Below are 13550 nucleotides of genomic sequence, written 5' to 3' on the forward strand. Positions count from 1 at the left end.
GGGATCGCGGCTCGGTGCTGCTGCCGGACCCCGCCGGACCCCGTTCCGGGGACAGAGGGGCTCCGGGGCAGGGGGCTCTGTGGAGAGGGGGTACCAGGGGCAGGGGTTCTGGCCCCCCGGCCCTCACGGCCACCGCCCCCGGCGGGGCGGGGCCGGGCTCGCCCGACGCGTTTCGAACGGACCAACGGGCGGCGCAGGGAGGGCGGGAGCGCACAGGCCCCGCCCGGGACTTTAAAGCGCCATTTTGTGCTGGGCGCAGGACATCGATCGCTGCTCACACCCGGCGGGCGCCCCGGCGGCGGCCGGAGCCTGCCTTCGGTGCTGCCTCCGCTCTGCCTTCTCGGCGTCTGTCCCGCCACCCCGTCCCGCTGCCTCCATGACCCGCAGTAGGAAGCAGGCGGCGCTGGAGAGAGGAGCCGGGAAGATGAACACAGAGGCGGGGAGCGCCGCGGCGGCGGCCGCGGGAGCCCGGGCGGCGACGCCGGCAGGGGCAGCCGGCGGCGAACCGGCGGCCGCCGCCTGGGGGCTGGAGGGGGAGGCAGAGAAAGTTGTGTACTCGCGCTCGCAGGTCTCCTTCGCCGGCACCAAGGCGCTGGGCGACGCCCTCAGGCTCTTCATGCCCAAGTCCACGGAGTTCATGAGCTCCGACTCGGAGCTGTGGAACTTCCTCTGCAGCCTCAAGCACGAGTTCTCCCCGGTCATCCTCCGCAGCAAGGACGTCTACGGATACTCCTCCTGCCGCGCCGTCGTCCCCGACCCGCCGCCGCCCTCGGAGCGGCCCCGCCGCCGCGCCGGCAAGCGGCGCCTCCCGGCCGCCGACGCCAAGCGCCGGGCCGGGGCGGCGGGCGGCAGCGCCAAGCGGCGGCGGCGGCGGCGGCGCCGCAGGAGGGAGCGGGGCAGGCAGCGGCCCGCGGCCGGTGGCCCTCGCGCCCAGGAGGAGGAGGCGGCGGCGGAGGCGCCTGAGCCGCCGGGCCAGCAGGCGGACAGCGAGCAGGGCAGCCCGGCGGCGGCCGCCTGGGAGCCGTTCGGCGGCAAGTCACTGGAGGAGATCTGGAAGGCGGCCACCCCTCGCCTCACCACGTTCCCCACCATCCGTGTGCGGGGCAGCATGTGGAGCCGGCGGAGCCTGGCGGCGGCGCGGCGGCGGGCGCAGCGGATCCTCGGCGTGGACCTGTCCCCCGTGGTGCGGGTGCGCCGCTTCCCCGTGGCACCGTCCTGAGCCCGCGGGGGCTCCGCTCCCCGCGCCTCACCTTGGCCGCGGTGCGGACAAAGAGACCGGTATCAGTCACCTGTTTACATTGCTTTTGTCTGGATCGTGTTCTGCTGCTGCACTTTATGGGCCGCTCGGGCGGCGCCGGGCCCCCCGCCGCACGGGGGGCGGCCTGCCGGGCCCCGGCCTCGCCCCGGGCTGGGGCCGCCTGACAGGTATCACGCGTGGGGACCAAGTTCCACTTCCACTTTTTTTTCTCTCCCATTGGGCTACCTCACTGGTCCAGAAGTCCACCCAAGAAGTTATTTTCCAAAGGAACTTACTTTCATGCTTGTATAATAAAGCACCATCTGATTCTTGCTATTTTTTTTTTCCTTTTCCCCCTTCCCCTTTTCCGATGGATTATGTATGCTTTGTGGTGTTGCACTAGTATGTGCTCAGGGTATTTTGAATCCCAAGCATTCCCAAGTTTCAGTTTACTCTGATAAAGGATGCGTAAAGAATGGAGGTTCAGGACTTGTGGCTGTTCTTGATGGTGCAAAAACTTTTTAAATTTTAATTTCATGAGTTTAGTGATATATAAAGATGTATCGCGCAGTATAATTGTTACACTTTTGTATCTAAAGTCATTTTTAAAGTTTTCTAGTTGAACTAAGTATTTGTTTCTATGGAGCACCTAAAGATAGAATCATCCTGATATTTTATAACCCTGTTTGCTTTAGGGAAGCTCATTTGGTCAACCTAAGTGAACTTAATAAAAGTGAAAGAACAAATGGTGTTTCAGTTCAATGAAACTGCACAGGGATGGGTTCCTGGTGAAGTACAGCACCGCTGAGGCACTCTGTGTCAGTGAGCTCTGGCTTTGAGAGGAATGTAGCTGCTTATCAAAGCAATATCTTGGTGTCTGGAGGTGTACTATGATCCAGCATTGGTACTGACAGCCATAAGTGAGAAGCTTGCATGACACAAATATGTCACTGAAGTGCCTCTCTCTGCAGAAAGAGTAAGACTCAATATCTGGTCACTCGATAACAAACTAACACTCATCCTGTGGTTGTGAGATGGTTAATAATGGGTAATGGTGTTTAATGTAATTACTTGCACATAATTATTTTTATAAACCTTTCATGGGTTCCACAGTAGACTGATGAAAAATTCATTATGTAGCTTGATTATTTTGACTGAAAAATAACATGTAGTCATTATATATGATAGGCAGTCTCTCTTTAAGCTGATTTATTAAAGGTTTTTTTAGCTCTTATGTTTTGCAGTTGGTGTGTGAGGAGCAAAGATGTGTGTGTGTGAGGGAGAAAGTGGTTGATTATTCTCTTTTTACGTTCATTTTTTTATGCTTGCAAGAGGGTTAAGAAATGCTGGATAATGCACAGCTTATGTTCCAACTATCCTGGCAGATGGGACTAACCAGTTCTCATGGTGGAATGAACAACCTTACAACTTGCTTATTGAACAATTTGGTGATTTAAAATTTCTGATGTCTTTTGACTCCTTGTTGCTTGCCTTCAACAAAGGCAGTAAGACATCTTGATGGTGTAGGGGCTGCTTGTAAAAACTTGCCAGTGTTAACGTAAAGCAGACAGCTTCTTCTGAAAACCTGTATATTTTGTTGGTTTTTTTCTTACTTAGTGAAACTGCAAACTCCTTATTCTTCCAAACTAATGCTTAATCTATTCTACATCCATTTGGCTTTTGAAATTGTTTACATAACGTTAGACTGTCTGCCGATGGCTGCAGTAGTGCCACGTTGCATTTCAGAAGTGAATTAAATGAAAGTTCAAGGGTGCATGTTGTTGTGCTGTTCCTCTGGGTATAATACCTGCTTAACTGTAAAAGCAAAATTGGGTTGATTTAAAACCCAGTAAGGCAGGCTGCAGAGTTACCAGGTGCTGATGCTCCAGGTATTTCAATTTTGAAATTCTACTGCAGATACACAAGAGTATCATTACTGGTTCTTAAAGTGTCCAGGTGATTTCAGTGCTCCTGTCAGGTTGAGGGTTCTTTAGTATTATTTTCAACTCTGTAGAAAGATGATAAAATTAAGTATCTGGCTTGTGCAGATTCTTAACTGCTAAACAGGCACAGGACAGGCTAGGTCAGATTTCAAGGGTGAGAGTTAAGGCTGCCAGAGGTATGATGTGGGAGATACTGTATTGAATTTGTGCTGCCTTGTTTGGAGGCATATCCTGAAATGTTCTATGTAAGAACAAAATATAGTGAAGTAACTTAGAACTCTGTTGAGTGACTCTTGCTCTGAGGGCTCTATGAGTAAGATTTGCTGATTTTTCTCTGGGTTGTGCTTGGACTTCTTGGTTTAGAAGTGGGAGCTTTATTGGGGGTATGGGGTGTTTTGCTGATAGCCAGTTAGCATGTTGGGTTGAAGTCTCATTTATGTCTGAACTCCTCTGACAGCTGCATTTACGGATTATTATCTGAGCCATTTCAGTCTGTGAAGTCAGTTAAGAATGGGACATCTTTAGCTGGGTTTTCTGGCGATGCAATGAACTGAAATAGCTCAGCAAAGGTTCTGACGACAGGATGGGGTGTGAAAGCCAGCAGGTCACAGGGAAACTAGACCAGCTTATTTCATGATCGTATTCATGGCAATTTGTGGCAATCCAGGACAGGCTCAAAGGTGCTATTCCCACCTACCTCTCTGTGTTCATCTGAGGAAACTAAGCAAGCAGAAAGCTTTGGTTTTAGCTTTGGCTTCTGTTCAGCCTTCTTGCTGTAGACCAGATCTGAGGGAGGTTGGGAAGGGGTGTGTGCTTTTGCCACAATATTGAGTTAGATAATTTTAAACATGATGGCAGTAGGGTTTTTTTTATGAAAAGGGATGATACTATTTTTGTACTCTACATATATGTGTGATGTTGGAGCTAGTGTAATGGATTCAACGAACCTCTGGTCTGACTCCGTGTGGCTGGTCCTGCACCCACTCTGAGCAGTGTGAGAAGATTTAACTCAGTGGTTTCAACATCCTGTCACGTGGGGCTAATTCTGAGACTGACAAAATTCATGCCCAGAATAAATCCAGTGTACAATGCCCATTCTACTTTAGTCAGCGTGGATAGTCTCATATTAAACAGGAATTTTGTGGTGGCCTCTGTTGCTGGTTCCCTCTCTTATGAGCTCCCTTTATAGAATATAATATGAGCTTTTTTTTTACTAGATCTGAATTTTCAACCAGTCACTCAAAGGTTACTTAACTTCAAAATGTCACAGAGCCAAAAAGAGTTGGACGATGGCTCCGGATGTCAGTTGAGGCGACCATTGGTCTAGCATGTTGCCTGGTGTAGTCTTTACATTCAAGAGGCAGTCCTTTCCTCTGAGTCATTGCACAAATACATTGTTCAGGACTAAGCTAATAAAAGGAGAACACAGTGCAAGAGTTCTTCCAAACTCTATTGTTACATAAAAGTTTTCGCATCAAAAGGATCAAAGTGTACAACTGGTCCCTGAAACCCTCTGTTACTGGTCTTTAAACAACAAAAAGTCTTAATATGCCCAAACCCTGTGCAGAGCATCATTGCAATTGTAGAAGGCAGTTCTAGTACTTGGATTTTGCCTTGGAGGGGTAGGGAATATTGTGTTTACCTGTATTTCCTTGCCTATCAGAAGCAAAAGGCAGAGTGAATCTGATTTAAAGATTTCAGCATTTATCCCAAATAATTGTTCACTTACTGCTTCTTCAGCAAGGTGGAGTCCTGGGCTCTTTATACTGTTTAGAATAGTTGATTTGTGGTAATATATGTTGGCTCAATGCTGTACTTCAAGTCCAAAATTTGCATGCCTATGAAGCCAGTAATACAAAAAATGTCTCTATTTCCTTTTGGCCCAATGGACCAACACCCAAATTTTGATTTGTATGTAGGAGTGAAACCAGTGATTTGGGGTTGAACAGAAGCTTTTGTTTGATTTGAAATGCTGAGGTTTTTCTTGTGTCTATAAACACAGGAAATCTGGAAGCGAAGGACTAGATTGACAAGAGTGAATGGAAATGCCTCATGGAAATGAGGCAATTCATAGAGAGAAAGAAGATAGATCTTAGAAATCCTGGACTTCAAAGACACAAATTTCAGTGCCCCCTTTGTTACACTTGTAAGGGTGAACTTTGAAGTTCTGTGTTGTGGAGAACCATTTAACTCTGTACAATAAATACTCCCTAAGTGAGAAAAGATTACTGAATATCACAGTTTTGGGGAACACCTTGCTGCTTTATTCACTATTTATTTTAGGAGAGCATAACTGCCTTAACCAAAAAGACTGAGGCAAACCCATCCCAGAGTATTCTGTGGTAGGGAATCTGCTCAGGTGGTGATTGCAAATGTGGGAGTGCTCCTGATGGTTTATTCCTGAACTATAATGAAGCATCCAGTATATGTGGTGGTAGGACTGTGTAGGAGCATTTTGGAACACATCCCCAATCAAGGCAAAGCTATTTTTTCATACTGTAAAAATAAAGCACATATATATATATCTCATCAGTGTTAATACTGATATCTTCAATAAATAAATATCTATGAAGATATTTATTTATATGAAATAATATATATGAAGATATGTAAATATCTTCATAAAATTACAAAAAATTTCTTGCCAGTATTTAAAAAAATGTTTTCCAGGGTTGATTCCAAGAATAGAGTCTTATTTATCCATTTATTTACTGTAAAACTCCTCATGAAACTGCTTAGTAGTAGTACTCAATAACATTATAGGAGATGGAAGAAGTGGGCCTTCATTCATTCATTTTTACTCAAACGTGTGCAGCCAAACAGAAAAGTCTGTGGTTCCCTGTACTTTCTGCTGGGCTTTAAGAAAGCTTCCATTTTGGTTTTCTTTCAGCCTCCTTATTTGAGACTATAGAAGATTAGCATTGATAGTGTTGAAGTTGTGAGATGATAGTGTCAAAGAAGAGCCCAGTCTCTTGAACTGCTCTCATTGTTCTGGGTTTCTTGTGTTTGAGTCTGTGTGATCCGAGATGCCTTTTCAAAATATTTTTGAGAAAGAAGTCTCTTTCCATCTCCCCATGAATTCCTAAAAATTCTAAAATGAAGATACTATGTTATTATTATGTTTTTTCTTTTCCAGTTGAGTGGTTGAAATAACAACCATCCACTTTATACATCCCAGAACTGTTAAAGTAGTTTATAAATGAACTTATCCCACGTCTCTGTAAGGTAAATGGTGAAAAAAGAACATATCTTTCTGAATTGACTATGCATGTCCAATTATGTAGGAAGCTGGCTCCATAAAATTTCCCCCTCTAAGGGTATGTGTCTACTCAGCTGAAGGGAATTTGTGCACAGTTTGGGACCAGCAATGCAAGCTTTCTTGAAATAGGGCAGAAAGTGTGGGTTAGGGCATGGTCCACTATCCTGTCCTGTCCTGTCCTGTCCTGTACTTACCCTTCATTCTTCCCAAGCTCTGGTTTAAGGTTCCAAATAGCAATGATTTCCTAAGTATACCTGTATTATTATGAATAGCAAAGGCTAAATTTTACAGATAGTATATAGAATTATGGAAGCTTGTAATTAATAATAGTGTATGTATGTATTCCTGCATACATGCACTCAGCCCCCAAAGCAGTTCTCCTAAAGAGGCTTCTGTTGTAGGTTTTATCTGTCCAATGCCATTGGAACATATATTCTAAAAATGCCCCACATATATTCTAAAAATGATCCATATTTTCATGGGTCAAGAAAACTGTCCCAGGGCCATATAAATCCTTCCTGGAATTTACCTTCTGTACTTCCTAATGACTAACCCATCCAGAAACCCCTTTCCAGGAAGATTTCTATGACTTCTGCCTCATGGTAAATCCACTAATACTAAAAAGTTTTGATATAATCTCCACTTAGCACTTGTGATCTTGGGAGGTTGTGAGGGGAATTCAACTCCTCCAGAGGAATGGGTTTCCCAATTTTTCTTTTACTTTCACGGTGACAGTTTGAGAGAGGAAGCAACCAGAGGCAGAAAGTTTTAAACCCAATCTTTTTTCTTAGGAAAAACTACTGAAGTGCAGTTCCTGCTGCTGTTGAGTGGCCTTCAGCAGGAAGGGTCACACAGTGCAGTCACAAAATGCTTTCCAGTTAAGTACTTTTCCCAGGAAAAAACACAGAGCACCTTATCCTGTGAACAGACAGAAACAGTGCAGTGCTGATTCTGAGTGGGCTTTAATGTGGTTGTAATTGTCAGGTGTGGTTTTTCATAGAAATTCTCAGTACTTTGTAGCTTAGGCTATACTAAAGGAGTAGTCAGATTTTCTTTTCATTCCTAGATCTTTCAAGAAACTCAATGTTTAAATCTTTTAAGAGCTGCCCAGCCTATTTTTTTCCCCCAAGATATATCAGTTGCTCAGGAAGTTGTGCCTGTGGAACACAAAATAACTCAGGTTGGAAGTGATTTACAGAGGTTAACCTTGTCAAACAACATCCTCCGCAAGCAAGCACAGATAAAAGATGTTTTGAAAAGTGGTCCTTTAAAGGCATCCTGACTACTCATAAAAGAGAAGGAATAGGGAGAGAATTAATTAGAAACAATACGGGGACAAATTTTCCTGTATTGAAATGTATCCCAGGGTCCTGAGGGAACTGGCTGATGGCATTGCTGAGCCACTTGGTCATATTTGAAAAGTCATGGCAGTCAGGCCAGTCTTGGAGATTGGAAAAAAGGAAACATCACTCCTATTTTTAAAAAAGGGAGAAAGGAAGAGCCAGGGAAGCACAGACTGGTGAGTCTTTTCTCTGAGCCTGGGAAGAGCCTGGAGCAGGTCCTCATGGAAGCGATGTTGATGTGCACATGTGACAGAGGGGGGATCTGAGGCATCACCAAGGGCAGGTCATGCCTGACCAGTCTGGTGACTGCTGTGGTGGAGTGACTGCAATGCTCAAGGGAAGACCAGCCAATGCCATCTGCCTGGAATTCTGTAATGCTTCCAACACAGTCCCACACAACATCCTTATCTCTTAATTGGAGAGATGATTTTGAAGGGGTGGACTGATTGGTGAATAAGGAATTGGCCAGACAGATGCAGCCAGAGAGCTGTGGTCAATGCCAGGTTGGATGGGGCTTTGAGCAACCTAGTGTAGTGAAAGCTGTCCCTGTCCATGGCAGGGGGCTTGGAACTAGATGACCTTTAAGGTCCATTCCAACCCAAGCAATTCTATAACTCTATGAAATCCACAATGAAAAAAAAGATGATGCTAATCTTTGATATTGTAAAATCTGTACATTGTGACCATAATGTCATTTGGAGCTTTTTATCCTCTCATCTTGTATGATAAAATTAATGATACTGAACAGAAACATCCCAATACTTATTTCTGGACAAGTGGAAAGAGGTAGAGGAGAAAGTGGAGAAAATTTTTGTCTTTTTTTTTTAATTGTTCCATCTGCTTTACTACTACCTTTGTTTTATGATCCAGCCTTTCACTGCAGCTCCATGTAATTTGACAGAATTCCTGGGTGCAATGAGTTGTGCTACAGAGAATATACCCTAGGTGCTCTTAAAACATATTAAGTATTTGAATACTGACTAGATACATCAAATATGCTCATTTATTAGCGATAAATAATGATCTTCTGTGTAACAAATGTGCATGAATTACTTCCATCTGCACATAAATTTCACCTCATTGTCCAGTATCTAATGGAAACCTTTCTATCACACCAGGTGTCTTAATAATTCCCTGGTGGTTTTGTACCCTTCTGATTTGGCTTGACACTGATATCATTGTCTGTTAACTAATGTCCAGCTTTCTCTTCCATATTTTCACTGTATGTAAAAATCCCTTTCCTATTAAGAAAAAAAATCATAATTTCCAGGATCATTGACTGCTTGAAACAATTTGAATAAAACAAAACCTCCTGGAATTTGGAGAGCTGCCTGAAATGATCTTGAAAAATAAGTTTGTCTTAATGAAAAATGTCCCATTAAAAGAAAAGCACAAAGCAGCCTGTTGGTTTTGCATGACTTATTTTGTTGACATTTTTATAAAACCATCTTTTATTTTTGCAAACAGTCTTTCATTAAACTAAATGTTTAAAAGCTTCCATTCCAGAAAAGATAATGGAGGTGAAAGCCACTTAGACTTTTTTGTTCATTATTTGAGTAACTTGTTTTTTTTTTTAAATGCAGAACAATATATCAATGGAGCACTGGAAATAATTTATTTTTAATTGTTGTCTCCATGGTTTTCTTGCTAGTAGTGTCTAGTGCAGGGCTGTGTAAGTACCTCCCTAAAGGGATCATGAAACCTGAACAGGTCAGCTGGGCAGGAGGGTCCTTGTGTTGGGCACAACTCTGGCACACGTGGTAGGATTTTAGGATTGCCGTGTCCTCCCTGCTGATGCTGAGCCTTGCCCCTCTGCCATGGCACTCCTTCCCTGAGAGAAGGTGCCCTGAAACATGGGCTGTTGTCCTCCTACATGGTGTAGGGCTTTTTCATGGGCATGGAATGTAAAAACCACCACATCAGAGTTGCAGCTTCTGCCTTGCCAAAATGCGACAGAATATCTGGAGTGCCAGAGAAGGAAATAATATTTCGTGTCAGCAGTGTTGCTAATTAACATGTAAATAACTTTGCTCACTTTTCACCATCACAAGACAGGCTTAAAAAACCCCAAATATTTTAAAATTATATATATGTATCTGCAAGTTATACAAGACACAAAATATCATGCTTTTCAAGATTTTCTTTGCCTTCAGGAAGAACAGAATCTCATTTTAATTTTGAATGACCAATAAGTTTTCTCAGTCTAGGAACACGGACAGTAAGAAAAACAACAAATACCATGATCCTGGCAATAAAATCCCAGAGTTGGCAGTCGTGGGTCAGACAAGACAAGGCTTGGGAGGGAGCCAGACCCTGCCTGTGAACAGGAGCAGCAGGCTGGAGACAGTTGTCTGGAATCTGTCTGGGCTGCAGGCACCCCAGGAGATGAGAGAGTCATGCAGAGAAGCAGCTTTTTGCTGGTATGGGAGCTGAACATCAGAGCTTGTTTCCACTTAAAGGGGGTTCCTGTTAGAACTGCAACCAGCAAACCCTGCCCATGAAGATGAAAGCTAGGCAGCTCCCCAGAATAGAATTACATGAGGAGAAGGGAGTTGCTGCATGTATAAAAACATCTATATTAGAAGATTCATTGACATGGTTATAGGGTTTGAGAATGAGTGTGTGGTTTGGTTGTGTTTTTTTGGTTTTTTTTGATGAGTAGTAAGGCTATAGAAAAGGGAGAAGGCTCAGGAACAATGTAGGGAGACACAAAATTTGCCTTTCTCTATGCACAGTTTTGAGCAATTGAAATTAGGTCAGATCAGGATTCTCCAGATGTTAGAACCTGTGGGGAAGTGCAGATGGCCTTTGGTAACAAAGCAGTCTTCTACTACTCCCATGAAAGTTGGGAATGCTTATGAAAATTCATTTTAAATTGTATGGGTTTGCAAAGCCCAAGCACATCCTGTTTCTGGCTCTAGGCTTCTTGTGCACAGAAATTCCATCTCACACACCAATGATTATTTTGGGGCTAGTTGGAACTTGAATTTGAGGACATGTTACAGAGTTTCAGCCATATTTGCCATCCATTTTCTTTTCATCTTGGTAGCTGCAGTTTGGACATAAATCATCTGGGCTGCGCTTTCAAAGACCCAAGTTTCAGGACCTCTCATGGTGGACCACTTTAATTTAATCCAGCTGATGTCAGCCTGTCCAGACTATGTAAAGGAAAATTTGGAAGCATGTGATAGCATAATGCAAGTACTGATGGAAAGGATGTGCTGCACCTTCCTTCCTTCCTTCCTTCCTTCCTTCCTTCCTTCCTTCCTTCCTTCCTTCCTTCCTTCCTTCCTTCCTTCCTTCCTTCCTTCCTTTCCCTTCTTCCTTCTTCCTTCCTTCCTTCCTTCCTTTCCTTCCTTCCTTCCTTCCTTCCTTCCTTCCCTTTCCTTCCTTCCTTCCTTCCTTCCTTCCTTCCTTCCTTCCTTCCTTCCTGCCTTCCTGCCTTCCTGCCTTCCTGCCTTCCTGCCTGCCTTCCTGCCTGCCTTCCTCGCCTTCCTCTCCTTCCTCTCCTTCCTTTCCTCTCACAATGGGAAAGAAGGTGGTAAATGCAAATTGTCTCACACAGTGACTAAAGGCATGGGCTTTCCTTTTGTCTTTACAAATCCCACAGAGCTGATGCTAGGGCTGTGGCTTTATTCCAGACAGAATATATGTCCCCATAAAACTGTGCTCAGCAGCTCTCACTGCTATTGAAACCACCAGCATGTTAAAACACCTTGTTACTAGTGGCAACCATTTTCTGCTAGTCTAATTTTTTTTTCTTTTGCTTTCAAAGAATGGGAAGGGATAAAATAGAATTTCTTGTTTGCTTGCTTGCCCAGTGTCCTTTACATTCCTGCACAGGTCAGTCTCCCCTTTGCTTGTTTTACAGACACAGCACAGCCAGTGAATTATCCCCTCAGCAGCCGCTGGTGCAGAGGCTTTTCAAGACATCTCCATAACTCAGATTTCCCCATGCTGCTACCTGTAAGCACAGCAGAGCTCACAGCCTGTCCAAATGTGCAATGTGAGCCCCATCTCTCCTGCCTTCTGTTAAGTGGCCTCTCAGCCATCCTCATTTTCCCCCAGCAGAATTATTTTGTCTAGCTCAGAGATAAAAATAGCTTGCTGTTTTCTAGGGACAGATCCTAGAGAGATGTTCTCAAGAGAAAAGCACTGAGCAGCAGAACAAATAACCAAAGAAGTACAATTCCATGATAAACCAAATACCTTTGAATATACCTAGGTGGTCTGTGGATACAACTATCAGTGACAAAGAGCAACAATTTTTGCTTTTCCAGTCCCTCTTTTTTTTGTTGTTGTTGTTTTTCTGCCTCTGTCAGAATAGGCAAGTACTTCCTTAGCATGCACACCCCTTGGGCTTGCATCCATAAAGCACTGGGTATAGAGCATCTTGTGAGAAAGTGTTGACCCATTTACAGTTCACAGACCAGGAAGACCAAAACCCACCATCTAATGTGATGTGAGAACAGCTGGAAGGCTGTATTATGAGGGGATTATATGCTCATGTGTGGCTTCCCACAGACATTTTAGTTCTTGCCTCCCATAATACCTCCTACAAGAAAACTGAAGCCCAGTTGCTTAGGTATAGTTTCTAATAACCCAACGTTTTAAAGATAGCTGTTGGAATACACTGAATTTCTGAGCACTGCTGGAGAACCTTAACTAAAGCAGGACTTAAAAACATAGCAGTGACATAATTCCCACTTCAACCTACAAAGTTAGCTAGTGGGAGCCGAGGATAGATGCAGTTTAGTTGTCAAAATTTTGCAGTCATACATAAAAGCTTTGATCGCTGGATATGAACTTCTGCTCATCTCAGTCTGGTGTAGAAGGTGCAAAACATTGCTACAAAAATCCTGTGAGGACTCAGAGGCAGCCTGGTGAGCTGCTCAGAGGTTTGCCCAGCTCTTTCTCCATTACCATGTGCCTCTGCTGTCTGCCCATCCAGAAGTGTGCTGGGTGCAGAATGCTTGAAGGGTTTTCCCCTCTGAACTCGACCAAATGTGCACACACCCACCCTAGTCTTGACAAGCCAACATGATGCACGTCATGGCATGGATGCACAGCTTTACAGGATAAATTGCTTCTTAACAGAGCAGGCTTAAATGTTTTGAATCTTTGCTGACCTCACAGCTGAAGTCATGGCATCAGGCTTCAAGATTGGAAGCAAAATTATTCAATAGATGTGGTTTTAAATCCCAAACCCTTAACAACAAGGGACATTTTTAGTGACTTGGTATCTCTCACTTGGAATCCTTTCTTAGCTGGAGGCTCCAGTTCAGTCATTGCTCTGCTGTCCTTGTGCAGAGCCAGCCCTCTGTATCTGCACTAATGTTGGACTACTGGGTTGTCACTCAGCACCCTTGTGTGCTCCACAGATGGTGATGTGATGGTGGCCACTCCAAAACCCCTCCTGGTTTAAACTGCCAATTCCATTCCCCTTTGGGTTCACCTTAAATCTATTCCCTTGCATATTACCCAAAACCAACATGTTTATACTGTGGTGACAAAGCATTCCCAGAAAAACAGCTTTCCTCCTATCCCAGACTTTTTTCCAGGCTGTTACATTGTCTGGGATTTTAGTAACAGATGTTGGGATATATATTTCCTCTAATCTGCTCTGCATCTGGACAATTGTGGTAGGATGCATAATGCAATACAGACAGTATGCCCCGCATCCTATTCCTTTTTTCCTAAAATCTTGTCCACTACCCTACAAATCTTGGTGTTTTCAATTTCATTCTGTGAAACTGCAGTTTTGGTGA

The 13550-nt window shown here is 44.2% G+C and overlaps 1 protein-coding gene across 1 annotated transcript; it reads left to right on the forward strand.

Moving 5' to 3' along the window:
• Window positions 1-232: 232 nt before the first annotated feature.
• Window positions 233-3378, forward strand: CCDC71L (coiled-coil domain containing 71 like). The gene has a single exon (XM_064702857.1). It carries the CDS (start codon window positions 377-379, stop codon window positions 1217-1219), a length of 843 nt encoding a protein of 280 aa, XP_064558927.1. The 5' UTR covers window positions 233-376; the 3' UTR covers window positions 1220-3378.
• The last annotated feature ends 10172 nt before the right edge of the window (window positions 3379-13550 follow it).

Source organism: Zonotrichia leucophrys, chromosome 1A, assembly GCF_028769735.1.
Source record: "Zonotrichia leucophrys gambelii isolate GWCS_2022_RI chromosome 1A, RI_Zleu_2.0, whole genome shotgun sequence".
Lineage (NCBI taxonomy): Eukaryota > Metazoa > Chordata > Aves > Passeriformes > Passerellidae > Zonotrichia > Zonotrichia leucophrys.